General features: G+C 40.3%; 1 protein-coding gene across 1 annotated transcript in view; it reads left to right on the top strand.

Moving 5' to 3' along the window:
* Window positions 1-27,670, top strand: part of PRELID2 (PRELI domain containing 2) — a 123,776-nt gene that overhangs the window by 48,680 nt on the left and 47,426 nt on the right. The window contains exons 2-4 of the mRNA XM_063445245.1: window positions 5,164-5,221; window positions 7,854-7,927; window positions 19,699-19,859. Coding sequence (XP_063301315.1) covers window positions 5,164-5,221; window positions 7,854-7,927; window positions 19,699-19,859 — 293 coding nt within the window. The remainder of the gene's footprint in view (window positions 1-5,163; window positions 5,222-7,853; window positions 7,928-19,698; window positions 19,860-27,670) is intronic.

Genomic DNA, 27,670 nt, shown 5'->3' with positions numbered 1-27,670 from the left:
ATTTCCTTTGTATTCTACATTCTGTTTAATTTAGAAGGTCTTCTCTGTTAATAACTTGCTACAGCCTTCAGTAGTCTTCTGTTTTGGGATTAAAGGGACAATATAGTCCACAGAACAACTACAGCTTACTGTTTTTGTTCTGGTGAGTATACATTTAACTTTATTTGTCCAAAATAGACCAAGGCTGGAACGCAACTGATAAAAAGGATAGAGGATTATAATCAATTTTCTCATACTGTTTACTTTTATTTTGCCAAATGTATATCAGCCAAATTGACCAAGAGAAAATAAAGTCTAAAATAAATGTAAAAATGAATAGTTTTAGCTCCATGTTAAATAAACAAGGCAGGGGGAAGACACCACTGCGATAACACTTTAAATTTTTAGTGCCTCACTGGCACTTAACTAGAGTTTGTACTGCCAGTGAGGCACTAAACGCTTCACAATCCTGGTCTTGTAATGTCTTGCTTCTGAATGTGAACACCGTGCATTCAGACCCTTTAAAAACATTTTATGATGCAGCCTTGTGCTACAATTGTGCATTTTTTTCCTTACATAAAGTCACACTTAATACCCCTAAAGACAAAGCCAACACCAGATTTTTTTGAAATCTTAAAACTGAAATTTTGACCGAATACATTTATGCAGCAGTTTATTTGTTTGTGCAAAGACATTGGAGTGAATATATCTATATCTATATATATCTCTATCTGCTTAATGTTGCACTTGGCTGTTGTTAGTCTTTGGAGTCCTAGAGTGAATGGCTTTGGGATTACAATACATACATGCACACACTACAGTGCAAACATTTTAGGCATGTGGTAAAAATTACTGTAAATTAAGAATGCTTTCAAAAGTAGAAATATAAAAGTTCATTTTTTTTTTTTAGTTATTTATTTTTGTTGTGCTTTGAAAGGTGCACAACTTGCCATAAGACATGTCATCAACAGTGTAACATTGGTCATTGCATTGTAACCAAAACATATCAGTTATACAGCACGTTTTATAATATGTATGATAATCTCACTTGTACAGTACAGAAAGAGTAGTCAGCCGCCTTCAAAGGGTGTTAAAACCTACAAACTTCTGAGTTAATAGGGGAGGGGGATTACTTGGGGTGCCTATGGTACACTGCCGTGGTCATAACTGTGTTCTCGTCCTCAGTCTGCCGGCATTGGTAAGGAAAGTACTCATTTCCTTACACAATCAGATCTAATGTAATAAGTGGTTGCTGTCGGCCTGTGTCACGCAGCGTCTGCCTGTTGGTGGGAGCTGCTGGTCGTATTAGGCATGGTGGATAGGTTAGTGGGGGGGGGGGGGGGGTATACAACTCTGCAGTATTCGTGTAGCTACTACTGATGGAGCCAATTTAGAATAAGATCTTAAAAGTATAGATAAAATAAAATAAAAAAATAAAGTGTGTAACAACCGTAAAACTATGAAACCAGAAAACAATATTCAGTGTCCATGTTAACACCTGGAGAGAAGGTGAGCTCGCAAGGAGCTTGTGTGGTGAGATGGACGAGCTTTTGCGTTAGTCCTTGTCATGGTGGCGGGTCGCGGGTTCCCCTTGCGGCTTCTCTTGGGACAAATGGAGTAATGTGGTCTACTGACCAGGAAGGTTGTTGCGGCAAGGGAAAGGTGCTCACGGGCAGTCCCAGGTCTCGGAGGAAGCGGTGAGATTCAGATAGGTGAGTGAGGGAATGTGTCTTGCCCCCTCTTTCTACCGTCAGCTTGTGTATTCCCCATTTATATGGTACTTTGTTTTCCTGGAGGTGCTGCGTGAGTTGACGTAGTGACCTTCGCCATGTGATGGTATGTCGGGATATGTCCCTATAGAAAGTCAGTTGGTGCCCCTCAAAGGTAGTGCTGGGGGTATCTCTGGTTGCTGTTAGGATAGCACCTCTGTCTGAGTCCCGTACCAGCTTTACAGGGATATCTCGTGATGACTCTGGGGGGGCTCTGGGGGCCTTAGGCAGGCGGAAGCAGTGATCCATGACCACTTGTTTTGCATGCTTTGGGGGAAGGAGTGTAGCAAGGAGTCTCCGGATGAAATGTGGCAGTTCACCAGTGGTTATGGCCTCAGGGACTCCCCTAATTCTCACGTTTCTTGCTTTCATCCTGTCCTCCATATTGGCCAGACGGTTAAGCACGTCCTCATTGCTCTTCCGTAGTGAGCCTAGGGCACTATCTGTGGCTGTTTGGGCCACTTTCGTCGTGTCCATGTCATCTTCCAACCTTATAACCCTGTCTGTGAGGGTGGCCACTTCTTCCCTCACCCCAGCCACATCTGCTTGAAACATGGCCCTTATCTCGTGCAGAAGGGCTTTGGTGTCTGCTTTAGTCGAGGGGGCAGTATCTCCCTCTCTTGGGGGCCGGTGGGTGGTGGTAAGTACCTCTGGGAAGGTGGATAGTTCCTCCGGTAAGCTTTCTGCATCAGATGAGTCGGAGGTGGAGGCCGCCGCCGGCGCCATCTTTGCTGGTGCGGGCCTAGTCGGCTGCTGCAGTAATATGCCGATATCCCGGGTTCCTGGGCTCCTGTCTGCCCGCAATTTTTTGGAACGTTTCCCCATCGTGTGGGGTGCAGGTAAATCCTGTTACCGGGCACCGGTTGTGGGTCTGGCGACAGATTGTATCTTTTAGCGGGTCTATCGGTCCGGAGCACCCGCAATGTGCGTCCGGCTCGATCGCAGTTGGCTCCACCCCCAGTTGGCTCATAAAAGTTCATTTTTATCTATTAACAAAATGCAAACTGAATGAGCAGAAGAAAAATCTAAATCAAATCATTTGATGTGACCAATCTTTGCCTTTTGGCATCTGGCCTGTAGAGTTCTAGAAGACCAGAAGTAGGTGCCAGGTAAGTGGCTATGCTAAATGGTTTGACCAGTTACTTGGGGCATTGTCTATAGCGTTTTGGCCCCATAACTTCTACGGCAGGCTTGATGAAATAAATATATATATATATATATATATATATATATATATATATATATATATATATATATATATATATATATATATAATATATTTTAGTGTTTACGCCTTGCAGAGATGGTGCTGCCAGGGTTAGGCTGGGTTTGGGCCCTGTGTTGGGCTCCCTGTTTTTTGTTATCTTGCACCCTTTCATGAGACCTCTGTCATACTGAGAGAGAAACTAAATTAATATGGGACAGTGCCACCATATATCGGGCCAGTTGTATACCACAGTGTAGGCATCTTGCTATGAGTACAGGGTTTTAATGCAGTGGGTGCACATTTAATGTTGCACGCTTTTGGGTTAATACTGTGGGTACATAGTTAATACTGCATGGTTTGGGATTAATGCAGCACTTTGGTGTCATAATAGGATTCGTGGACTTAGGAGTTTAGGAGTGGATATAGAGCATGGTATAGTGTGAAGTTTTAGGAAGGGCTTATTTCAATTTATGCAGAAGAGGCCACAAAAATCTACCTTTGGGCTAAAGCTCGTGGTCTTTATGGCCAGTGTAATGTGTTGGTGTAGTGTCTAATATGTGCTTTCCTGCCTTATATAACTCCATTTAAGGAGATAACTAACATCAGTATCACAGCACACTACTTTCTGTAGTCACTTAGTGTTTATTCACTACACATAGTGAAATTAAATCTGGTTAAAAAAGCCTAGCTGCAACCATTGCAGAGTTGGAGAATTTTTTTAATTTTATTTTTAATTAGCTATTTTTGCCAAATTTTCATTTCACTACAATTCCCTGCTTGGTGAACCTATTAGTTTAATTAATTGTTAAACACAAATAAAAACAAAAACCTAGATTTGAGTATCTATCCTGTAGTCCCTACAAATTGGTTAAATGTGTTTCTAAATATTACCATTAGATGGCAGTATATCCATTGAAAGGTAGCAGGTAACCGCTTAGAATGTTTGTCATGAACATATATTTATAAAAGGAGAGTGAAGGATTCCATTTTGAGTTTTAACAGAGTATGTTTGCATATAAATGTGATTTCAACACTGTTAATCATGTTTTCTGTGCAAATTGAAGCCCGTTGGCTAAGATTACTGAAATCTTTACACTAACTTTATCTAACATCGCAAGACTCTTGCTTGTACTCATTTAACTGATTTGTCTGTTTGCTGGATTTGCAGTTGGAAAGCATCCAGGAGGTAATCTACGGAGTAGAGAACAAAGCATCTGTTTGCTAAAGTGCAATGGCCATTATTGATCGTTAATAGCCATTTTCTTTAATGGTCCCCACATGAGTGATAATGGGTGATAATTTACTCAATTTAAAAAAGCCGCAATGTCCAGCACATTCTCCTATACAACTGATTTTACATCTAGTTATTAATAGTGACAATGACCATTACAATTTTCATTGTTCATGTGGGGAAGAAAATACTAAAAAAAATAAAATAAAAATAAAATCTTTTCGTGTGTACTTGTATTGGGCCTTTTGTATTGTATTAATTGGGTCTCATGGTATAAGTTGGCAATGGCTTCCCGACTGTTTCATGTGATCTTTAGTGTAGGCATGTGCGCTTAATTAACTCTTTATGTTAAAGGGTTACTCCAGCCATCATGACCACTTCAGCTTTTTGAAGTGGCCATGGTGGTAGAATTCTGGATCTGCAGTGTTTCAGGCAGGTCCCCCAATATATAATTGATAAGATATAATATAAAAGTAAATAATTTAATTGCATTTCAAGTATTTTTTATGTAAATATTCCATATATATTAATATCCAAATATAGTTAGAACGAAGAAAAAAATTATAGGTGTGTGTATATATATCCATTTGCCAGATCCGATCGGGGGACTTCCTAAACAGTACCCCTGCAGCAAATCCCGTCCAGCCGCATCATGTGACCGCGATGACACTGTGATATATAGATATATATATCGCTATCTGTCAGTGTCATCGCAATCACATGATGTGGCTGGACGGAATTTGCTGCAGGGGGATTGCCTGGGAAGTCCCCCCGATCGGATCCGGCGAGGAAGGTGAGTATCCATGATTTGAGCATATAAAATATACAGAATATTAATGAGGCCAATGTTATCAAATGCATTAAAGTTGTATTGGTGATCAGTGGGTCAATTTGACACGGTTGTAATATCTGTTTCAATAAACTAAACCCATTTAGCATTCCAGTAAGCATACATTTTTGCTTTGTTTTGTTTTTAGTATCCTACTCCTCTAGAGAAACATGTAACAGGCATCAAAACAGTAGAAGAAAAAACAGGTAAGAGACTTCTTTAAATAAGAATTTAAAGTAAATAGTATTGGTGGATTTACAGTGCACGCCACTAATATTGGCTCCCTTGGTAAGTATGAGCAAAGAATGCTGTAAAAAAGTTTTATTTATTGTTTAACCTTTTGATCTTTTGTTCAAAAGTACTATGCTATCATGAATATAAAACAATTGCAAACACAAAACAGGTTTATGCAAAAAAATATGTAAATATTTGTTAAATAAAATGTGTGGCAGAATTATTGGCACCATTATGAATTTATGAGAAAATTGTATTTTAAGTATATTTCTATTGATATTTTACACATTTTTTTTGTACACCTGAGTGACTAGAAACAGGAAATTGTTCAACCATAACTTCCTGTTTCAAAGGGATATAAATATGAGGTAACACATAGGCCAAATTCAACTGCATCATTCTTGACAATGGGCAAGACAAATAAATATAGTTGTGCTACAAGAAAATAGCATAAGCCACCATCAAGGCTATTACTAAGAAGTTCCAGTTAACTGGAAATGTTATGAATCAAGCTGAAAGACGATATATGCCGTTATTCTATTAACGCACGGTGAAGAGGATGGTTCTAGTTGATAAAAAAAAAAAATAAAAAAAAAAATCTGCAAGGATCACAACAGAAGTTGCCTCCAAAATTACAATCTGAAAAAGTTTGTTGGAAGGATTTTAAGGGGAAAAAAAAGTCTCTACTCTCACCCAAGAACAAACCCAAGTGTCTTCAATTTGCCAGACACTGCTAAAACTTCAAATTGGATTTGGTTCTATAGCCATGCTTAAATATGGTGGTGGCTCGTTTATGTATTGGGGCTATTTTATTTTTGCCAGAGAACCTGAGCATTTTGTTAGGGTACATGGCATCGTGAACTATATCAAATGTCAACAGCTAATAAATGGAAACCTGACTGACTCTGCCAGAATGCCTAAATCAAAATCAACATAATATGGTCTACTGATCCTAAAATCAGGGTCCTTCTATGGCCATCCCAGTCCCTGACTTGGACCCCTTAGACAACCTGTGGGTTGAACAAAAGAAGAGACCCCAGTGTTGATCTTATAATTTGAAGGATCTGGAGAGATTTTATATGGCAAGGGAGGTAACACACAGTATTGACTAAAAGGGTGCCAATAATTAAACCTGTTATGTTTGCTATCAATGAGAGCAAAGTATTTTTATTAAAAATAAACCAACATTAAAAAATAAAGACCCGTTTTCACAGGTTTCTATTCTCATCTTTACCAAGGGTGCCAATAATAGTGAAGGACACTGTATGTAATGGAAATATTAGAGGGACAATCGAGGCACCACAATGCAAGAATACTCTTGATAAAATATCTTAATTTATTTAATTTGATAATGCTTTTGTACTATAACTAACTAAACATTGTCTCAATTCCCATTGAAAAATAGTCTCTAGGATGTTTGAGTGGAGTGTACCATAAACCTGCTACTTCTGTTTCATGTATACAGTGATAGTCACAGCACAGCAAAAAACATATTTTCTTTACAAGTGGGTTTGTTCACGTCATTAATAATAAAAATTAAAGGGGTTTGTTAAAGGAAGAGAGGAGCAAAGGCATCAGGAAGAGAAAAGGGAGTAAAGAAGAGGTGGTTTACTCTAAACCAACGTTTTCCAATTGGAGTTCTAAAATTGGGGTTCCGCTGCTTTTCTCCACATCCAAAATGGCCGCTGCTACCTGCTGTTCCTGGAAGGTCGGAAACAGCAGAGATCACTCAACTCAAGATCTTAAGCCCACCTTGCCTTCAGAGCCTGCCCTAGCGCCTGCCCTGCCATCAGCCAGCCACTTAGACTTAGCTCGTCCGTGAAAAACACTAATCTGGTACGAAGGCAGAAACCACAGTAGGGCAAAGGTAATGGGGCCCAAAATGCTTTAAATACATTACATTTGTAATGATTGTTCCATGTCACTCCTACAACCCCAAAAAGGAATGACGTGGCCAATTGTAGATTTGGATTTATTTATGGATGCACTCTACAAGTGGGCAGAGTCCATTAGACTGCCAGGAAGCTGGCCATATGCGTGATCTACATGATCGATGCATGCGCCTCGAATTAGAAGACCAGAATGCTATATCGATACTTACAACCTAATTGACACCGGCCGCAATCTTTACGTCTTTTATAATATTATTACCTATTGATGTCCTAATTATCACACTGCAAATGCGTCTGATGCGGAACTAAGACAAAGTGCGTGGGCATATATAAACACTCTTGTTTGTGGCTCAGTGCCCTTTCCTGGTCCTTGGCATATTAAGCGTGTATTAAGCAGGATCATTTCAGTATTCTGACACACTCCAGCATTACAAATAAATTAATTTCTAATGTTGGAGTATTCCTTAAAATGAATAAATAAGTTATGATGGGACATCTGAGATACACCGGAGTGCAGTTCTAGGAACAGCTAAGACACTGCACATAACCCTCAGACTCCCAGGCTCTTGGTAGAGGACACTAGAATGCGAAATACACAAAAAAATATTGTACAACATGGAAGGCAAGGGTAACGTTTATCTTCTCTGTATTTTGTTTTATGTATCTTAAAACGGCTGAGTATTGGTATGTTAACATTATTGTTCTTCCTTAGACCCAGCCACAGGCATTGTGTACAGGCGACGGATTGCAACATGTAACAATGTGATCCCATCCTTCTTAAGAAAGGTAAGCCATGTTCTTAGTAGATTGTTCAATACATGCTATAATTTCATCTGCCTGAATCTCTTATGGCTTTACTTGTTTAAAGAACAAAATAACATTGAAGGTCATCAACTCTATTTCCCCACAGACTATAGAAGTGGGAAAATGATCAAGGGTGCTTTAATTTAGATGGTATAGAGACAAGAACAGGAATGTAATTTTCCTCAAGGGACACGACAGGGTGGTTTTGGCTTACATTTTTTTTCCATTCTAATGCATTTTGGAGTTAATTTTTTAATTTTTTTTAAGAAAGCTCATCTCTGAATGATCTTACTTTGCTACAAATCTCCAGGATGTGCTGCTCCTGCAATGATCAGATCAGAAAATGTGTCAAACATCCAAATATTCTTCTATCTGTTTCTATGAGAGAGCTGTGTATTTAATATACTGTTGTCCCCCCCCACCCTAAAAAAAAAAAAGAGCCATAAAATTTCTGACTGTAGCATTAAGGATGTTTTCCTTACTCATTCACTACATCTGTATTAATGAAGTTAAACACTCCACCGTGCAAAAGTAACTACTATTTCCACCGTGCAAAAGTAACTACTATTTCTTTTAACAGTATGAAATCAAAATTGGAGATCCCCCAATAACACAAGGGGACCTGCAATGCATACCGATTTAAAAACAGAAATCATCTCTTGGGATCCCCATGACATTGGAGGGCCTGGCTCGCCCTCCAAAAACCAGTCTATCTCTGCTCATTTTAGGGGACTACATGAATCCCTAAAAACTAATTAACCATATATAGGGCACACATGAGGATAGGTGGCTTCACTTTAAAAAGGACATTTAATATACCGTAAGTACAAAAACAAAACAGAAATTAGAACACAAACTCGCATTAGTCTTGGATGGCAGCAATGGCTACAGTAGTCATCAGCCCAAATATATTAACAAAACAAAATTACCGGCATCTCAAATCCCTATGTCCATTTACATTACAGGGGTTTTTGGTAACACTTCAGTGGCCATAGAAAGTGGCAAGCTCATGTCAAAGGGTTGTCTTAACATATGCATTGGATTGCACATAGTTTAAAGTGACACTGCAGACTTCAGCTTACTGAAGCGCTTTGTGTGTTAAGAGTGTCTTTTTTCCATTTTACAAAACGTACAGGTTTCAATAAAAATTGTCATTTTTAATTTTTTTTTACCTTGGTACACCCCTTGGCTGTCAGTTAGACAACTGGTCTTATTATTTCCTGGTTGCTTAGTTCATTAGAGCTAAACTCAAGAGGCAGCCATTGCCCCGAGGCACCTTCCCTGCAAAGACTTCTCATTGAGCTGCATTAGGAAGTTTGTAATTGGACAGTCATAGAACGTCTGGGCGGGGTTAGAAGGGGAGGGTTTGCAAAGGCAGCAGTCAAGAGATATGCAGCCTTTGCAACCTGTTTTTAGAACAATGCATAATTAAATGCATGCACATTTTTATTGTGGGTATATCTACTAAACAGCAATTTGTATTTTCTTTGTACTTGGACAGTGGAATCTCTGCAAGGATAAATATAGTGGAATGGAATGAAGTTTTAGGCACACAAGCCATTTTATCCTTTAACATTGTGGAACATGCATGCAGTGAATGATTTGTTCTATTGAATCCATAAAGGAAACTGTAACCTAAATCCACTGCTGATCTCTTAATAATGAAACTCTGTGTCTGTCTGATTGATGGCATTATGCTGGCCTATTGATAGATGCTAATTAACTTGGGTGCACACTGATGCTTACATAGCATACCTTGAGCTTGATTGGCAGTCTGTTATGGCAGGGCATGACAAATTTGCTTTGAATTTAGGAGCCAGCTAAAAAAAAAAGAAGTTAGGAACCACACTTTTTTTTTTTTTTAAAACAAAGCTTTATTTTCAACGACAAAATTGCAATTCTTAAAGGGACACTATAGTCACTAGAACAAATACAGCTTAAAGGAGCATTATAGGGTCAGGAACACAAACCTGTATTCCTGACCCTATAGGGTTAAAACCACCATCTAGCTCCCCCGACCCCCTCATGCCTCCCTAAATATAGAAGATTCTTACTTGTAATCAAGCCTGAAACTGCTGGCCTTGTCCCTGTTTCAATCAGCAGAAGTGGTAGCCTGATCCAATCACAATGCTTTCCCATAGGATTGACTGAGACTGTCAAGGAGGCAGATCAGGGGCAGAGCCAGCACAATTCAAACACAGCCCTGGCCAATCAGCATCTCCTCATAGAATTGAATCAATGAATCTCTATGAGGAAGGTTCAGTGTCTGCATGCAGGGTGGAGATACTGAATGTTTGGATGCGTTTTAGGCAGCCATGACCCAGGAGGGATCTCTAACAGCCATCTAAGAAGTGGCCAGTGAAGTTATCACTAGGCTGTAATTTTCCTATGGGAAAGCATTGGCTTGGCTGAGATGATCAAGATTGATTATCTCAGCCATGGAGGTGGGGCTAGCCAGCGAGACAGGTACGGTGTGGGGGGGGAAAAGGTGAGTGAAAACACCTTTTCTATTCGATCTGACTGGGCCAGTCACCTAAAAAGACACGCTCTATAAATAAATCATAAAAAAAAGAAAATGAAAAGGATAACATTTGAAATTGTGACATCTGCTGAAAATTCCCAGGTTTTTGCAGCATGCTCTCACTGTACAGGGAAGTGACCCAAGCAACCATGATGCACACAAAACTTTGTGTAGCTCTTCTGAGCTGATATCAAGGAAGACAGGAGTTCCCAACACGGTCTTCAACAATGCCCACGAGCTGTCTAGAGTATACGCAATATGGAACATTTGTTATTAGGTGTTTATAGATTTTTTTTTCCATCCACCTCCACCCAAAATACGGTATTTTTCAGGGTGCTTTTTACATTTTTTATTTTTTTATTTTATGGAATTAGTTTAGTATCGAACATAACACAGGCATGCTGTCTTTGTTTCTGTCTGCATTTTTCCCATGCCACGGTAACCCAAGAAAAGATCACGCTGAAGGTATGGGACATACACCAGATGTAATCGGAGAGCTTGGCTTGTCGATGTCTTTGCATGCAACAGTTGGCAAACAGGGCTTGTTGAAATCCATCAGTTTAAATAGGCTGTAACCAGCTGGAAGCAGCTCCAAATGAATCATAGAATGGGCAGATAATTTACTTAGCTTTTAGCAGTAAAGGGAATGAGACTGGGGACTAAGCATTTTGCATAAATCTTTAAACATTTACATGACCTCGCCATCATTTGTTAAGGTCATTGAGTGCATATGAATACCAAGCGCTAACAGCAGTCGGTCAGCTTTCATCATTGCTTAACTATTAATCCTCAAGTCTAATTACAAGGAAGAATACAGATTCATTTTTGCACGTCTCATATTTCTTCGGGTCACACACAAATGCAAAATAATTTGCATTTAGAAAGCGTCTTTCATCTAAACACTGTTTCAAAGCATTTTATTATGATATTTGGAATATGTATATAAACTGGTAGAGAATAGCATTCACCAATAGCTATGAAGCTAATTTATATCTGATAAAAGATGTTTGAGACACAGGTTTCATCTCATGAATGTTAAAACAAGATAATTCTAGGAATTTTTTTTTATTTTTTTTCTATACACTTTGTCCGGCTTCATGATCTCTTACTTACGCTTTGTCTTTCTCCCTCTTGGTTATTCTTTTAATTCTTATTACTAACGTATTGCTTTCTTACTGATCTCTGTTGTATCTATTCTGCATTCTCCATTCTCTTATGTCTTCTGACACCTTCCTTTTGCGGTTTTGCTTTCTATTTATTTTTTTCCTTGTGCTTTTTGTTCCATAATACTTTTAAACGATGGCTAGTTTTAGGCATTCTGCTCTACATTTTACTCTGTCTGTCATCTTTTCTAAATAGCTAAATGTTTTGTTTTTTTTTTGGTTTTTTTTTTATTATTCTTCTGGTGAACCCTTTGGAGCTTGGCTAAATCACTGTTTATTTCCTTTCCATTATTCCTATTTATGAAAACATTTTGAATTAGTTTTTGATGGAGATTGAGATATAATAGAGCAGGCATTTGCAAAAAAAAGTGTGAATCGCCTCCCAATATGAAGGTTTAGTGTACAGTTATTTTACTCAAAGCCCCGGTGACCGGCTGCCAACTTTGACAATCATGGAATATAGACTTGTTCGTACCAATCAACATGTGTTTAACAGCTTTAAATGTCTGTTGACCTGTATGACCCAAGCTATTATCCATTGTAAGCTTATACCGCATGGTTGTGTGACATGGGCTACATTCTAATTTGATGGTTGTGGGTAAAAACCTGTGAATTCTGCGGATGACCCACTGGCAGAACACTTCAAAATTCTCAGTCTTCTGTCAGCTGATACATTTAGTTTCTCATTCAAACCTCTCTGTTGCTATATTTATGGTGGACTTTTCTCCTACACTACAGCAATTTAAATTTTTAGTTACAAGAATAATTTACTAAATACATTTATAGTATGTTGCACAAAGGTCTTCTACAATGTTTCTGGTAGTTCCTACATTCCAAATTACCAAATGACCTATTGTGGGATCCCATAACCAACATTAGAGCTTGCTATGGTTGCCCAACAATTCAGCGGTTCTAAGTTGCATGCACACATGGGTGAATTCAGTTTACATATTATGCTCATGTATTCTCCTTTTTTATTTTATAGAAATCTGGATTTCACCATTTTATGTGTTGCATATATGTGTCCATTATGTATTACCGTAATGCTGTTTTATAGTGCATATTCCCTGTATGTTATTTTTGTGATGTATGTAGGAGAATTTGTATGCTACTACTTCTCTATCAGAGGACACTAATTTACCATGGATAGGAGTCTAACCGATAAATGCTTCACAACACATAGCAATTTTTTAACATGCATTTGTAGTTATACTGTTTGCTAATCAACTTGCAAGTACGATCCTGAAATCTCACATAAAATAAAAATAAGAGTCAACCGCAACAATAAATACCACCGTCAATTTTAGTGGATAACATTATATTCCACTGCAGGGATTTCTAAAACTTGGCAATATGAACAGTTGTTCCATGCACAGCAAGCCTATTTAATTTATCCCGTTTTCTGCTTGGATGTTATGTTAACCAGATCCTGGTGTACTTTGCTCCGTGCTTCTTCCCATTCTTTGAAAATGTTAATTCATATATTTTATTCACCTTATTGTTGTGCCTAAAACATGTTCCTGATTCCAGGCTTGACTTTACTCTTGCCCGTCTCCATGTTCATGTTTTTGTTTTGTCAGCCTGGGTTGAGTCCTACCTTCGGTCTCCGGCATTCTCTATATTCTCCAACATTTTATACATAAGTGTATTGGACTAAGTTATGTATATCTAATCTCTATGCATCTATACCAATTTCAGGATCTGATAGTACGCCAATCATGCAGGAGGCTCAACAATTTAATATAGTTATAGTTCCAAAATTGTTCCGTTGGGCTGTAATGGCATTTAATTCTCACTCTTTGCTTGCTGTACAATAATTTTTGTTATTTTTTATTATATTTCTTTCTGTATCAGTCATTGATGATGCAAAGTTAAAACATAGTGGGACATTTCTTTAGAGATTAATAATTGGTTACGGTGTTGTTTACTTTATTTTGAGAGCTCTGTTTGTAGCTATACCAGGTCCTATGATATCTCCGTTACTTGCATTCTCTTGTCTTTTCGTCTGTGACCAACTTCATTGCTGGCCAAATGTCTGATGATGTTTCAGATGCTTTCCAAACTGCATCCCTGTGAAAACCAAACAATGAGTGGATAGAATCCAGCAGCAATTTGATTTATTTCCAAATGTATTTGTCCATGTTGCCCCCACCATCTGCTTTTTTTTTAGAAAACGGACATATCCAGTTCTCTCCTAACCTCTAATTTAGTGATCATATCTTAAACACAGATTAAAAACATTTTAAGATTGTTCATCAAAATTTTTATTTTATGTAATGTGCTACTAAACTGTGATCACTTTTATTTTATTGTTTGAAGTGTCATGTATAAATACATTATGACATTCTAGGGAGACAATTTGCTCAATATCCTCAATAGTAGTGCTATTTTTTCTGAGGCATAATACACACAGACAATTTGTGTGGATATATATATATATATATATTAGATATTATCTTTTTATATAGAATTACATTTTTGTATTAAATTCTGACTAGAAAATATACCATTGTGTATTTAAAATGTGATATCATTATAAAGTGCAAAGCAGGAATTGTGATCTCATGGAAATTCATTCACCCAGTATTTGAAATATATTATACTTTTAATACCACATTTACAAAAAGGTATCAGAATTGAGAATAATATATGTCTCGCTAGGTTTATTAACAAAACAGACAATGTTTGGTTATTGAACAAGAAATTCCACATATTAAACCGTAGTATCTGTGTTTTTTTTTTTAAATAACCACTAACCGTTACATTTGACCTAAAATACAGTTGTTATATAACTTACCGTATATACTCGAGTATAAGACGAGTTTTTCAGCAAATTTTTTGTGCTGAAAAACGCCAACTCGGCTTATACTCGAGTCACTGTCTGTATTATGGCAATTTATATGGTATGGGTTGTCTACTATTACAAATGGTATGCCATCATGGGGGTAATTCTTATTCCTGGGCTACCATACGGTCCCTAAGGCAACTTAACCAATCTGGCAAATTTCAACGTGAAAAAAAATTAAAAATGGAACATGCTCTATATGATCCTGTAACTTCCCAAAACGCCATAAAACCTGTACGTAGGGGGTACTGTTTTACACGTGAGACATAGCTGAATACCAATATTTGTATGTAATATATTTTATTGCAGTAAAAGCAAACCGTATAATGACATTCACAGTTCAAATGTCACACAGAACTAAAAAAATATTTTTTTTTAATTTCTCACTTTTTTAATATATATTCATATTAAATTGTTTCATAGCTGAATATTTGATTTTAAATGAAAGCCCTATTTCTCCTGAATAAAATTATATATAATAAGTGTGGGTGCACATAATATGAAAGAGGTGAACTAAGGTTGAACAGACATATAGTCAAATTCCAAGTTTTGTTTACATTTTATTTTTATCAAGACGTGTACATTTTGCTCAGTCCTTAAGGGGTTAATCACTGACCTTGTGTGTTATTCCAATCCCCATTTCATGAGTTTTTGTGACATTTCATTTATAAAAAACAGTGGTAACAATAGGCTTGCAGCTCAGCTTGCAAGTTTGACCCATACCCATATGGTTAGCTAATGGTTAACAACTTGAAATCCAGTTGAGGTGGTGGAATTCCTTCTCCACATGTAGATATATCAAAACATCCCTTATTTTTTTTTTCTATACAAAGATGCTTACCAAATAGGGGGTTAGAATGTGTCCAAACATTTGATAACCCATCAGGACCAGGGACTTTTGAAGTTGGGACAGATTTAATAGTTTGGGGAATCTCATTTTCAGTAATAGGTCTATTTAATTTGGCATTTTATGATGCTGATAAGCTCAGGAGAGCAGTGGAATCTTGATATTTAGAAATATCAGACAGTGTAGGCTGGTGGACCCTGGCCTCTCTCTTAGGTTCTATAGTAGTGTGCAAACATGTTACTTTTTTCCCTAAGGTTCATTACTCTTTAATTACTACCTGAGGAATTACCATATATACTCGAGTATAAGCCGACCCAAATATAAGCCGAGGCCCCTAATTGACTCGAGTATAAGACTAAGGTGGGAAATGCAGCAGCTACTGGTAAATTTCTAAATAAAATTAGATCCCAAAAAAATACTAATTGAATATTTATTTTCACTGTGTGTATATAATGAAAGCAGTGTGTGTGTGTGTGTGTGTGTGTATGAGTGCAGCGTGTGTGTATGAGAATGCAGTGTAAGTGTGTGTGATGCAGTGTATGTTGGGCATTTGTATTATTATTTTTTTAATTATTTAAAAAATATATATTATTATTTTTAATATATATTATTTTATTATAATTTTTTTTTTTTTTTGCGTCCCCCCTCCCTGCTTGATACATGGCAGGGAGGGGGGCTCTCCTTCCCTGGTGGTCCAGTGGCATTGGCAGTTCAGTGGGGGGAGGGGGAGCTGGCAGAGCTGTTACTTACCTCTCCTGCAGCTCCTGTCAGCTCCCGCCTCCTCCGCGCCGGTCCGTGCAGCTCCTCTGTCAGCTCTCAGTGTAAGTCTCGCGAGAGCCGCACTATGACCCCGCGGCTCTCGCGAGATTTACACTGGGAGCTGACCGAGGTGCTGAACGGACTGGCGAGGAGGAGAAGGGAGCTGACAGGAGCTGCAGGAGAGGTAAGCGCTCGCTGCCAGCCCCCAGTCTGTATTATGGCAATGTAAATTGCCATAATACAGACATTAACTCGAGTATAAGCCGAGTTGGGGTTTTTCAGCACAAAAAATGTGCTGAAAAACTCTGCTTATACTCGAGTATATATGTGGTGGAATCTCGGTAAAAATAAATTTAGTAGGCCGAGATTACCACGTGGCATGTGTACGTGCATATGCTGACATATCGATCAGTTGGTTGCACGAGGCAAGATACGATCAGTAGTGTACGGAGCATGTGCAAGAATACAGGATGTAATATTCCCCTCCTCCATTGTGCTGGACAGGCCATGCGGTCAAGCAGGAAGTTAATTCTTATTTGTATTGATTGGTCAAGAGAATGTGCGGGTGGAGCTTAATATGGGAGGAGTTATGTGCCTATATAAGGAGCCTGCACTATTGTCCGGGGCTCAGAACTTGCTGTATTTTGGTGACATTAGTCCCTCTGAGTCCCGATCGGTGATCCAATAAAGAATCTCTTCCTTCCTGAAGAAACCTGTGTCCATCTCTCTGTGCTTGGCTTCCGTCAGTTTCTCCGGTATCATATACGGTATGTCAATTCTTTAATTGGCTTCCTATACACTGTAGGTTTCAATTCAAAATTAAAGCCCTTACTTAAAGAGACACTATAGTAACAAGAACAGCTACAGCTTAATGTAGTTGTTCTGGTGTCTACAGCTTGTCGCTGCAGGCTGTTTAATGTAAACACTGCCTTTTCAGTGAAAACTAGTGGCAGTCTCTCAGACAGGTGTTTTCTGGGTGTTGATGTTCATCACTGTTCGTTCAATGTATCTGATTAATTTCTGATTTGCACATTGCTTTGCAACGCATATGCAATAGCCTCCCAATGCTTTCCTATGGAAAAGCATTGCATTATCTGAGATCGGCAAATCTAATGATCTCTGCCACTATTGCTCCCTAGATCATTCCCCACCCCCCAAAAAAAAATGTTTCTAATAGTTTTAAAAGAAGGTTTTAACTCCCTAAATCCAGCTCTGGCTAAGCTCCCGGCGCTATTTGGCATGCCCCCATCTAACGTCACTGGAGCCACACGGAGGTCCAATCACAGTCTTCTCAATCAAAGGCCTTTCAGTTGATCATTTAATGGCTCAGAGCGCATGTGAAAGTGAAAGAAAGAGAAGAAGGGTGTGCACAATGAGCCAGAGTTCCAGACTGCCCACATCATGTTTGCCAGGATCGCAATTAGTCCCAGCACACAATTGCCAATAACTGGATGTGCACTGAAACACTGCCACTGCCATTCCTACCACTATGGCCAGAAGCTAAACCCAATGACTGTGTAAGGCAGGAGATCCATCAAAAGAGGCCATAAAGTAGCGCTTCGATTAAAGGGTTACACAAACCACCATTAAAAAAAGCAGAAGTGGTCATGGTGGTTGGAGCAACTCCTTAATTGCAGTGCTACTTTATGCTCTAAGACGAGAGCTCCATCAAAATACACAGTCATTGGGTTTAGCTTCTGGCCACCCTAACTATGTAGTTATAATGTTTGTGTGTCCCTTGTCGGTTTATGCTCCACCTGTAGAAACTAACAAGATATTGGGGACAACTTCAACTTATAATAGCTCCTGTAGGCAGCAATATTGTATATATCCGTCTTTATTTGGCAACTATATTATGTACTCATATGGACTAACTAATTATTTTTATCTATACACAGTAATATAATGCACACAGACATAGAAAGAGAGGTAGCAATCAAAATGAGAGTATATGCACATCAAGGTGACTGTCCACAAAAGAAAGGTGTATGTAAAGGATTGTAAAGAATTAAGCTGAAACACCTGTGTATCAACAAATGAACTACATCGGTTACTAAGCAACCTGTTAGAATGTAGCATTACCAAGGAAAGAAATAATACATTTTATCTATATTAAGAAATGCTAGCAGCATAGATGCTCGTAGATCGAGAGAAGCCGTGAATAGAATTTAACACCATATATAGATAAAGATATGTTGCTAAAGAGAAAAAGGTCTGTGAAACTAATGAAAGGTGAATTCTAAAGAACCACAGAGTAAATTAAGTGCCCAGTACATAAGAAAAATCAGGGGAACTAAACACACTTAGATTTTAATAGCTGAAAGGTGCACTATAGGGTCAGGAACACAAACCTGTATTCCTGACCCAATGGGGTTAAAAACACCATCTAGCTCCCCTGGCCCCCTCATGCCTCCCTAAATATAGTAAAAGCTTACCTGTATTCAAGTCTGGAGCTGCTTGTTTTGTCCCCGTTTCCTTTAGACCTGCCTGCTGACATCAGCAGAAGTGGTAGTCTGATCCAATCACAATGCTTTCCCCATAGGATTGGCTGAGACTGACAAAGAGTAGGGGCAGAGCCAGCACAATTCAAACACAGTCCTGGCCAATCAGCATCTCCTCATAGAGATGAATTGAATCAGTGAATCTCTATGAGGAAAGTTCAATGTCTGCATGCAGAGGGAGGGGACACTGAATGTTTGGATGCATTTTAGGCAGCCATGACCCAGGAAGGATCTCTAACATCTAAGGAGTGGCCAGTGAAGTTATCACTAGGCTGTAATGTAAACACTGCATTTTCTCTGAAAAGACGGTGTTTACAGCAAAAGGCCTGAAGGTAATGATCCTACTCACCAGAACAAATTCAATAAGCTGTAGTTGTTCTGGTGACTAGTGTCCTTTTAACTGTTTGTGTCATCCATACATTTTCTTATTTTAAACTCCTTTTAAAGCGGCACTGTCATGGCCGAATCCAGGTTTTGTGGGTTTTTTTTTTTTAACCCCCCTCCCGACCCCACTTCATCTAATTGTCCCCCTAGTAACTCCCAAGTGCCCCTAAGCTCCCCATCTAACCTATTTTTGCATCTTTTTTACGTGCCCGGACCTAGGTCCTGGGTGCCACCATCTTTGTGTGGATAGATTAAGTCCCTGTGGGACATGTCATCTGCCCACACTAGGTAGCACTGTGAAATTACCGCACATGCCCAGTTAAACACAGCAATTTATAACGAAAAATTTATAACGAATTTATAACGAATGAACAAAGATGTTCTGAGAAATTTTAGGTAACTTACTAATAATAATTTATGCACCTAAAATATCGTTTAGATCAAGGACAATATATCATATTTACACCGGCAGTGTTTTATTTATTTATTTATTTTTATTTTGTTTACGAGTTCTATTATGCTTAGATATACTAACAACATAAATCTCCTAAAAAAGCTGGACAGATAGCTTTGGGCCTAAAATAGGGACAATCCTTCCTAAATAGGGACAGTTGGGAGGCATTCTGATTATTTGCATATTACAAGGGCACCAAATATTGTGCAAGCACAGGAGGCTGTAGTGCCAAAGCAAGCTAGTATTTACCCTATTTAACACACATTTCTTGTTCCACAGTTCAGTATCTTAAAAATATCAAATATATATTTGGAAGAAGAGTCATGGTTGGATATGAAGGCACGCGTAATGACCTTAAAAAGTCACTGCCTGACATGGGCACAGTATGCATCACTGAATGAGGAGTCAATGTACAAAGAAAGCACAGAAAACTCCAACTGGTAAGCTTGTATAATTGTTAAAGACGTTAAACAGGTACAGCTTTGGTTCTCATTAAAACTCGTGGTAAATAACATAATTTCGTTTTAAATGCATACTTAAGCTTAACTGTTTTTACATGTCCATGCATACACAAAACGCCATGCAGCCCAACCCCACATACTGTCATTTGCTATTTTTTTTTTTTTTTAGGAGAAAAAGGGAAATCCTTTCTGGAACCGGTGTCTAGCAGAGTAAATCCTGCAGTAAGGGTGTTGGTAGCGGAGTGTGTGTATTTGTATAGATAGTTAGTCATATGTGTAGTATGCGTGTCTGCAGTAGTGTGCATTTACCAGGCTTTTTTTTTTTTGTGGTGGCAATACTGGTCTCAGTCCTCTCCCCCTTTCCCTCCTCTTTCCTGGAAGTTGTTGTGTTAAATCTGAGGAGGTGGTGCCATTCAGTGATAAGGCCACTTAAGTCTGGATAAATCAATAAGAGTAAAGCAGTCCCAGACACAGAAACACGGTGTGGAGAGTAACAGGCAGAGTGACTGTCACCATTTGGGGTCTTTGCATATTTTGCAAAGACCCCCAATAGTAGCATTGCTGTTTTGGAGTAAGTTGGCCCGGGAGATGGTAAGTTTTACTTGCCTAAATCTGTCCCTCATAGGTACGTTCCTCCTTTATCTGGATCCCCTTGACCTCTTAAAGGTTCATATTCCATAAACCAAAATCATTGCTGTCTGTCTGTCTCCGTGTGAGCTGTGAAGTGCAGAGAGACAGATCGGTGCTGATCTGTCTCTCGCTGTAAAAAAAAAAACAAAAAAAACCTGTTGGTTATAAAAATCCCCCCCTCACCCATTTCAAATAAAATGTAACCCCTTCCCTGCCCTTTGATCACTGTCTGCAGTGATCAAAATACAGATAACAGTATTTCAGTGTGATCTGATTTTTTTTTCTTTTAACCCTTGAGGGTTAACTTTTAAATGTTTTTATTTTTATTTTTTTTTTATCTATTTTTTTTTTTAATCCTCAGAGGTTACATTTATTTCTTTAGTTACTTAAATATTTGTAAAATATTTATTTAGCTAGGGTGGGTAGAAGTTAGTGGGGAAATTGGGGAATTTACTGTTAGGCTAGTTAGGGGATAAAAGTAAAAACACTTTTAAAATGTAAACAAGTTTTTAAAAGTTTAAACAAAGTTTTAAATAGTAAAAAAAAATAGTTAAAAGCTTAAAGTTTTTAAAAGGTAAAAAAAACTAGTAAAAAGTTTCAAAAAGGAGAAAAACATTTATATTGCCTCCTCACTTAGTACAGGCTAGCCTTTTGAAACACCCTGGGGTGTCTTCTTTAGGAAATGGTATGCCTTTGTGAAGTAATTGGAAAACACAACCTATTAAAAAATATTCCAAAGTGGGGCATGGACCAAGCGTTAACATTCTAACTTAAATAGCTGTCTCTCAAATGTGCCCCTTCAATGTCCACATATACCTGGCAAAGGTACATATGTGGTATTGCTGTACTCAGACAACATAGCTGAGCAACATATGTAGTATTATATAGCCGTAGTACACATAAGGTTTGCAAAATATACAATACAAACTCACTGTGTGTCAAAAAGGCAGAAAAAATGCTTATTACCACTACACTAGTTACAAGCTAGCGAAAACATTATTTTACGTTAAGGTTCAAAATATGCCTTTTGAAATGCCCTAGCGTGTAGTCTTCAAGAAATGGTATGCCTTTATGGGGTAGTTGGAATAATTAACCTACTAAAAAAAAAAAAAAAAAAAAAAAACAACTCCAAAGTGGGGTAACGACACAGAGTAAAATTCAAAGTTTGAAAAAAAAAATGCAATGGCTGTGTCTGAAATGTGCACCTTTAACGTCCACATATACCTGGCAAAGGTACATACGGGAGTATTGCTGTACCCATATGAAGTATTATAAAGCCGTAGCACACATAAGGGTTGCAAAATATACAGTACAAACTAGGGATTGACCGATTATCGGTCTGGCCGATATTCTGTATTTTTGGCAATATCGGTTTTGGCCTATAGAGACACCGATATTGCCGATAAAACATACCAGGACCAGGGGCGTGGCTAACCGCTGAACGAGATGGCTGCTCAGTAAGCTCGCTCCGGCACATGGGCTCCCTATAATCCGCTCCATACACCGCTGAAACCGTTTAACAACTTATCTACACGATGGCTAACTCCAAAGCAAATAAATCTGCCACCAAGGCAGAAAAAATGAGCTTTTTCGGGCAAAAATCACAGCCTGCAAACGACACCGCACGGGCAGCTGCCCAAGATGGCGCGGTGAATTCCGACACCACGATGCCACACGCAGAACATGAAACGCCCCAGCCCACAGAATACCTCACCAGGGGCTACTTTGAAAAATCCATGGAGGACATGACAGCGAAATTAATACACACGTGGCAATCAACTGCGGACCAGATTATGAAAGAGATAAAAGATCTCTCTGCAAGGACCAGCTCAATAGAGCAACACCACAAAGAACTGTCGTCGACACAGGGGGATCTGTCCCTACAACTAAAGACCCTGCAAGGTCAAATGGCGCACGTGGAAGCCTGAGTAGCGGACCAAGAAGACAGAGCTCGGCGAAATAATCTACGACTGCGGGGAGTACCAGAAACCGTCCTTCCGGACAACCTGCCAATCTATGTACAAGGCCTGCTCCGCGCCTATGCCCCGGACATACCGACCGATATGCTCCTAGTGGACAGAGTCCACCGTGTGGCCAAGCCAACCCATATACCCGATTCCACACCCCGTGATGTCCTCCTAAGGGTTCACTTCTATCATATTAAAGAACTCATCCTTCGGACCCATCGCAGCAAGGCTGAACCCCACGAAGACTACCCCTCAGTCCGCATTATGGCAGACATCTCAGCGGCTACCCTCAGACGCAGGCGGGATTTCCTCCATACCACCACGGAGCTACGAACCCACGGAATAAGATACCGGTGGGGCTTCCCGGCAAAGATCATACTAACCAAGAATGGGAAGACAGTGCAGATCTCAACTCCGGAGGAAGGAAAGAAAATGCTCGCTAAATGGGGCCTCGCTCGCAACCTCGCCACGGAGGCACGACCTAAATCCCCAGAGCAAGCCGCAACACAAACATGGACTAACCGATTCCTCCATGATCTTGCGGACTAAATAAATAGCTGAGGAACGACCACTGCAAGTATTGCCAAACTGCATAGTGTTGTATATCTGTCATTACCACACAATACGTACCTACCCCATACATGTATCAAACTAACCTATAGTTACAACCCCAGCATCTTATACACCGCACACATAACACGCTCCGCCAAGAGCCACCTGCCTATATTCCCTCACATACACCCCCAGAGGCCTCCCCCTAGGTTGCTGCTGCTTAAACATTCACCGGCTAGCATTACTGCAAGTCCCCCTGACATTACCGCAATGTAATTGCGCATACTGGTACATTATGTCAGCCCAGAAACCTGACCCCCTGCGAACACAACTTAGTGGTTTGTGACTTATGCATAAAGCCTCCAATGCTTGACAAGGACCGTCCCGTTGCTTAGATAGGTAACCCTCCCTTCACGTACCCACTAGACAAGAACCACAATGTGATGCTTTGATAAAACCGGTTGGGCAAACACTAGGGATGCCCGGCCAGCACCACCCGTCTGGTTAACCCTTGCCCAGGGCAGCAGAGTATGGCATCTGCACATTGAGCTCCCTACAAACGAAGTCCACACACCTACAGCCTCTTGTCTGGCCTGCCTGGGAGGCACACCACCACCACCAGTACGGGTATTAAACTCACACAGGAGGAGGAGGCCACACGAAATCACATGGGAGCACGGACACTGTACCACAGGAAACAACCACACAACTTGCCATCATAGAAGGGGCCGGGAGGAGCTCAGGTGCACACTGCAAGGTAATAGATGTCCGACACTAAGTTAGGCGAGGGTTCTGAGGACTGACCCGCTTAGAATGGCAACTGGGACGTCACCACAAACAAAATTGTGGCCGGAATTAAGCAAGATAATTATTCACGTACGTAAAGAAACAGTGCAGCAACCGGGGGTGGTGAGTACGCCTCAAGTCCGCTATAAACGGATGCACGGGGACACATAAGGGAGACAGGCAGAACCAGATACTACACCATGTAGATAGCGATCTCACCACTACCAACTAGTGAAGATATATCTGACATTGCTCCCTGGGTCCCAGTGCGCTGTACTATCTTGAAGGTACAATGTAATGCAATGCAATGCAACCCAACATGATGTGCAGGTCCCCGGCCTGCCAAGAGCGGACCGAGTGAGGTATACGTCAAAAATGTAAATTAGGGGACAAGGTGCTAATCACTCATAATAGGAAACGTGGCACATGTACCTGCTTTACGCATTGTAAAAGTAAGATGCTACAATAGCAATATTTAACTCACCAACACAACAATGTATGTATGTTTCGATGTTACTTGCATGCCTCCTACTATTGAAAAAGTAAGAATCTATGTTTTAAATTGTTACAACTGTTCATGTTCTAATGTTTGATAACGGTTTCAGCTCCAATCAGTTCTCCCTATTGGAACCCAATTAGCCACTTACTTGGAAAACCAATTCCAATCCCCCACGGCACAGCTGAAGTGCCAGACCTACAGGTCGCCTGTAAATACACCTACGGACTCCTGCCTACCCCTTGCACACCCCCCCTTCCTCCTCCTTCCTCACCCCCCTGACCGGCGGATAACACCTGCAGATCAACCCCGCCAAATATCAACTAACGCTGCCAAAACCGACACAATACACTACATACGCTCTCAACACCATGATCATCTACTCACACAATACCAAAGGCCTAAACACACCACACAAAAGAAGATTACTCTTAGAAGACTTGAAGCGACTCAAAGCAGACATAGTCTGTGTGCAAGAAACCCACTTTGTCACAAATCGAATTCCCACGTTTGCTACGAGAGACTATCCACTACAATATCATGCAACTCACACTTCCAAATCCAAGGGTGTCTCACTTCTATTGCATAACTCTCTCACAGTAGAAACACTTCGGGTCAAGAAAGACAGTCAAGGTAGATATGTGATCTTGCAATGTATAATCAATAATAACCCAATCACATTAGTATGCCTCTACGCCCCAAACGACCAACAACGCAACTTTCTACACAAAGTTCTTAACAAAATACCAACGGAGGTGACAACCCCCTTGATTATATGCGGAGACCTAAACCACACCATGGATTCACGCATAGACTCGACAACATCTAGCGACTCCACCAGGCATGTTAAGCTAAAAACTGCAAACAAAGCGCTGGTAAAACTCACACAAGAATACAGCCTCTATGATGTATGGAGAACCATGCACCCCTCGGCAAGGGAATATACAGACGCACAAAACGTACTCCAGAATGGATCATATACTTGTTTCAGGCACACTGCTCCCACAAGTGGAAGAATGCACCATTGGAAATATAGTGTGGTCAGACCACGCACCGGTGACCTTAACTCTGCAAAACAAATATCAACATAGAGGGAAACCACCATGGCGTCTCAACGACACACTACTATGCGATGAATTATACGCAACAATGCTGACGGGAAACTTAGAAGACTATATTTTCAGCGGAACGACAATCCAGAAACCTCAATAATATCTGTCTGGCAAGCCCATAAAACGGTAATAAGGGGGCAGCTGATCAGCCGAGCCTCATATCTGCACCGTCAGCGCAACAAATCTTATATAGACCTGCTCAGAAGACTGAGAGACACCACAACGGCACACCTCCTAAACCCAACAGATGCATGCGCAGGAACCATCAAGGATATTACTAAACAACTTCACACCAAGGCGCTCCAGAAAACAGCATATATCCTCACGAAATTGAAACTAAACTCCTACACCCAAGGCAACAGAGCAAGCAAATACTTAGCTAATATACTCAGACAGAAACAGGCAAACTCAAAAATTCAGTTTCTTATTGCCAACACGGGAGACAAACTTCATAACCCACAAGACATCAATGACACCATGGCAGACTATTATCATTCTCTTTATAACCTCAACACGGACCCGACACTTCACCAACCTAAGACTCAAGAGATTGATGACTTTCTGTCCTCGATCCAACTGCCCATGCTTACGACCGAACAACAAACAGCCCTCAAACGCCCTATAACGACAGATGAAATAATAGATACCATTAAACTACTCCCGAAGGGGAAGTCACCTGGTCCAGACGGACTGACTAACCTATACTACAAACGCTTTGCCCCCACCATAGCCCCCTACCTTCAAAGAGTTTTCCACCATGCATTACAGACAGGGACACTGCCAACGGAGATGCTCATGGCACATGTTGCCACTCTCCCCAAACCAGGGAAACCTCCAAACAAGTGCCAAAATCTGAGACCCATCTCCCTATTGAACACAGATGTAAAGATACTGGCAAAAATCTTCACTAACAGGTTAACACACATAATCCCCACAATAATAGGACCCGATCAGGTAGGGTTTGTGGGGGGAAGGCAGGGAGCGGACGGCACGAGAAAAACCCTAAACCTACTATATGAGCCCCCGGGGTCTTGTTATCATTGGACGCGGAAAAGGCCTTTGATAGGCTACACTGGCCCTTCTTACTAGCAGTCCTACAGAAATTCAAATTCCCTGACCAGTTCCTATCATTAGTAAAAGCCCTGTACTCGTCACCAACTGCCCGGGTAGTAAATAGGGGATTCATATCAAAACCATTCGCCATCTCCAACGGTTCCAGACAGGGCTGCCCACTCTCCCCACTGCTCTACATTCTAGCACTAGAACCCCTTACTCACCTCATACGCCAGCACCCGGCCATACACGGCATCAAGATAAATGGACGGGAATACAAAATGTCCCTGTTCGCAGACGACATCCTTTTAACCCTTGAACAACCGCAAGTATCATTGCCACACTTTCACGACATCCTCTCACAATACAGCAAATGTTCCTACTATAAATTAAATATCACAAAAACTCTAGCGTTAGGAATGAACATCCTACACACAGACCTGACGACCCTGAAAACGAACTTTACTTATGACTGGAGAACAGATCACATCAAATTTCTAGGGGTCAACTTTACTCCCAAAGCGAACGCGCTATACAAAGCAAACTATGTCAAACTCCAAGCAGAAATTCATACCACCCTACAAAGCTGGAAAGGCAAATACGTATCGTGGACAGGCCGAATAGCATCGGTAAAAATGGTTATCCAACCGAAAATCCAATATTTATTTCGTACCCTGCCAATCAAACTTCCGAAACAATATCTGCTAGAATGGCAAAACATCTTAAATAACTACGTCTGGGACTACAAAAAACCAAGAGTCGCAAAGTCCACCCTATACAGACAGCCAGCCCAGGGGGGAATGGGACTCCCTGACATCGTGGGATACTACAGAGCAGCCCAGATAACTCCTCTGGTGACAGTTTCACACCGACAAGAACTCACTTCCTGGGCCGAAATAGAGAAAAACCACGCGCAGGGACTCTCGCTCCCACTCCTGGCATGGTTACCAAAAGCCTCTCAACTACTACCTACGACCGCACTGACCCTCTCAGTTTGGGATACATATCGGAAGAAAATGGGGGCAACAGCAACGCTCTCCCCAGCGCTCCCACTCGACGCGTTTCAAATACTGATACCGGACTTTAATCATAAGCTTTGGAAAAGACATGGTGTGAACACTATATCCCAAGTAATGCAAGACAATAAACTAAAACCACTACCAGACCTCCGGACAGAATTTCAGCTATCTGGCA

This window comes from Pelobates fuscus, chromosome 3 (genome assembly GCF_036172605.1).
Source record: "Pelobates fuscus isolate aPelFus1 chromosome 3, aPelFus1.pri, whole genome shotgun sequence".
In the NCBI taxonomy this organism is placed as follows: domain Eukaryota; kingdom Metazoa; phylum Chordata; class Amphibia; order Anura; family Pelobatidae; genus Pelobates; species Pelobates fuscus.
The sequence above is the reverse complement of the archived record's forward strand: the minus strand, read 5'-3'. Positions and strand labels throughout refer to the sequence as shown.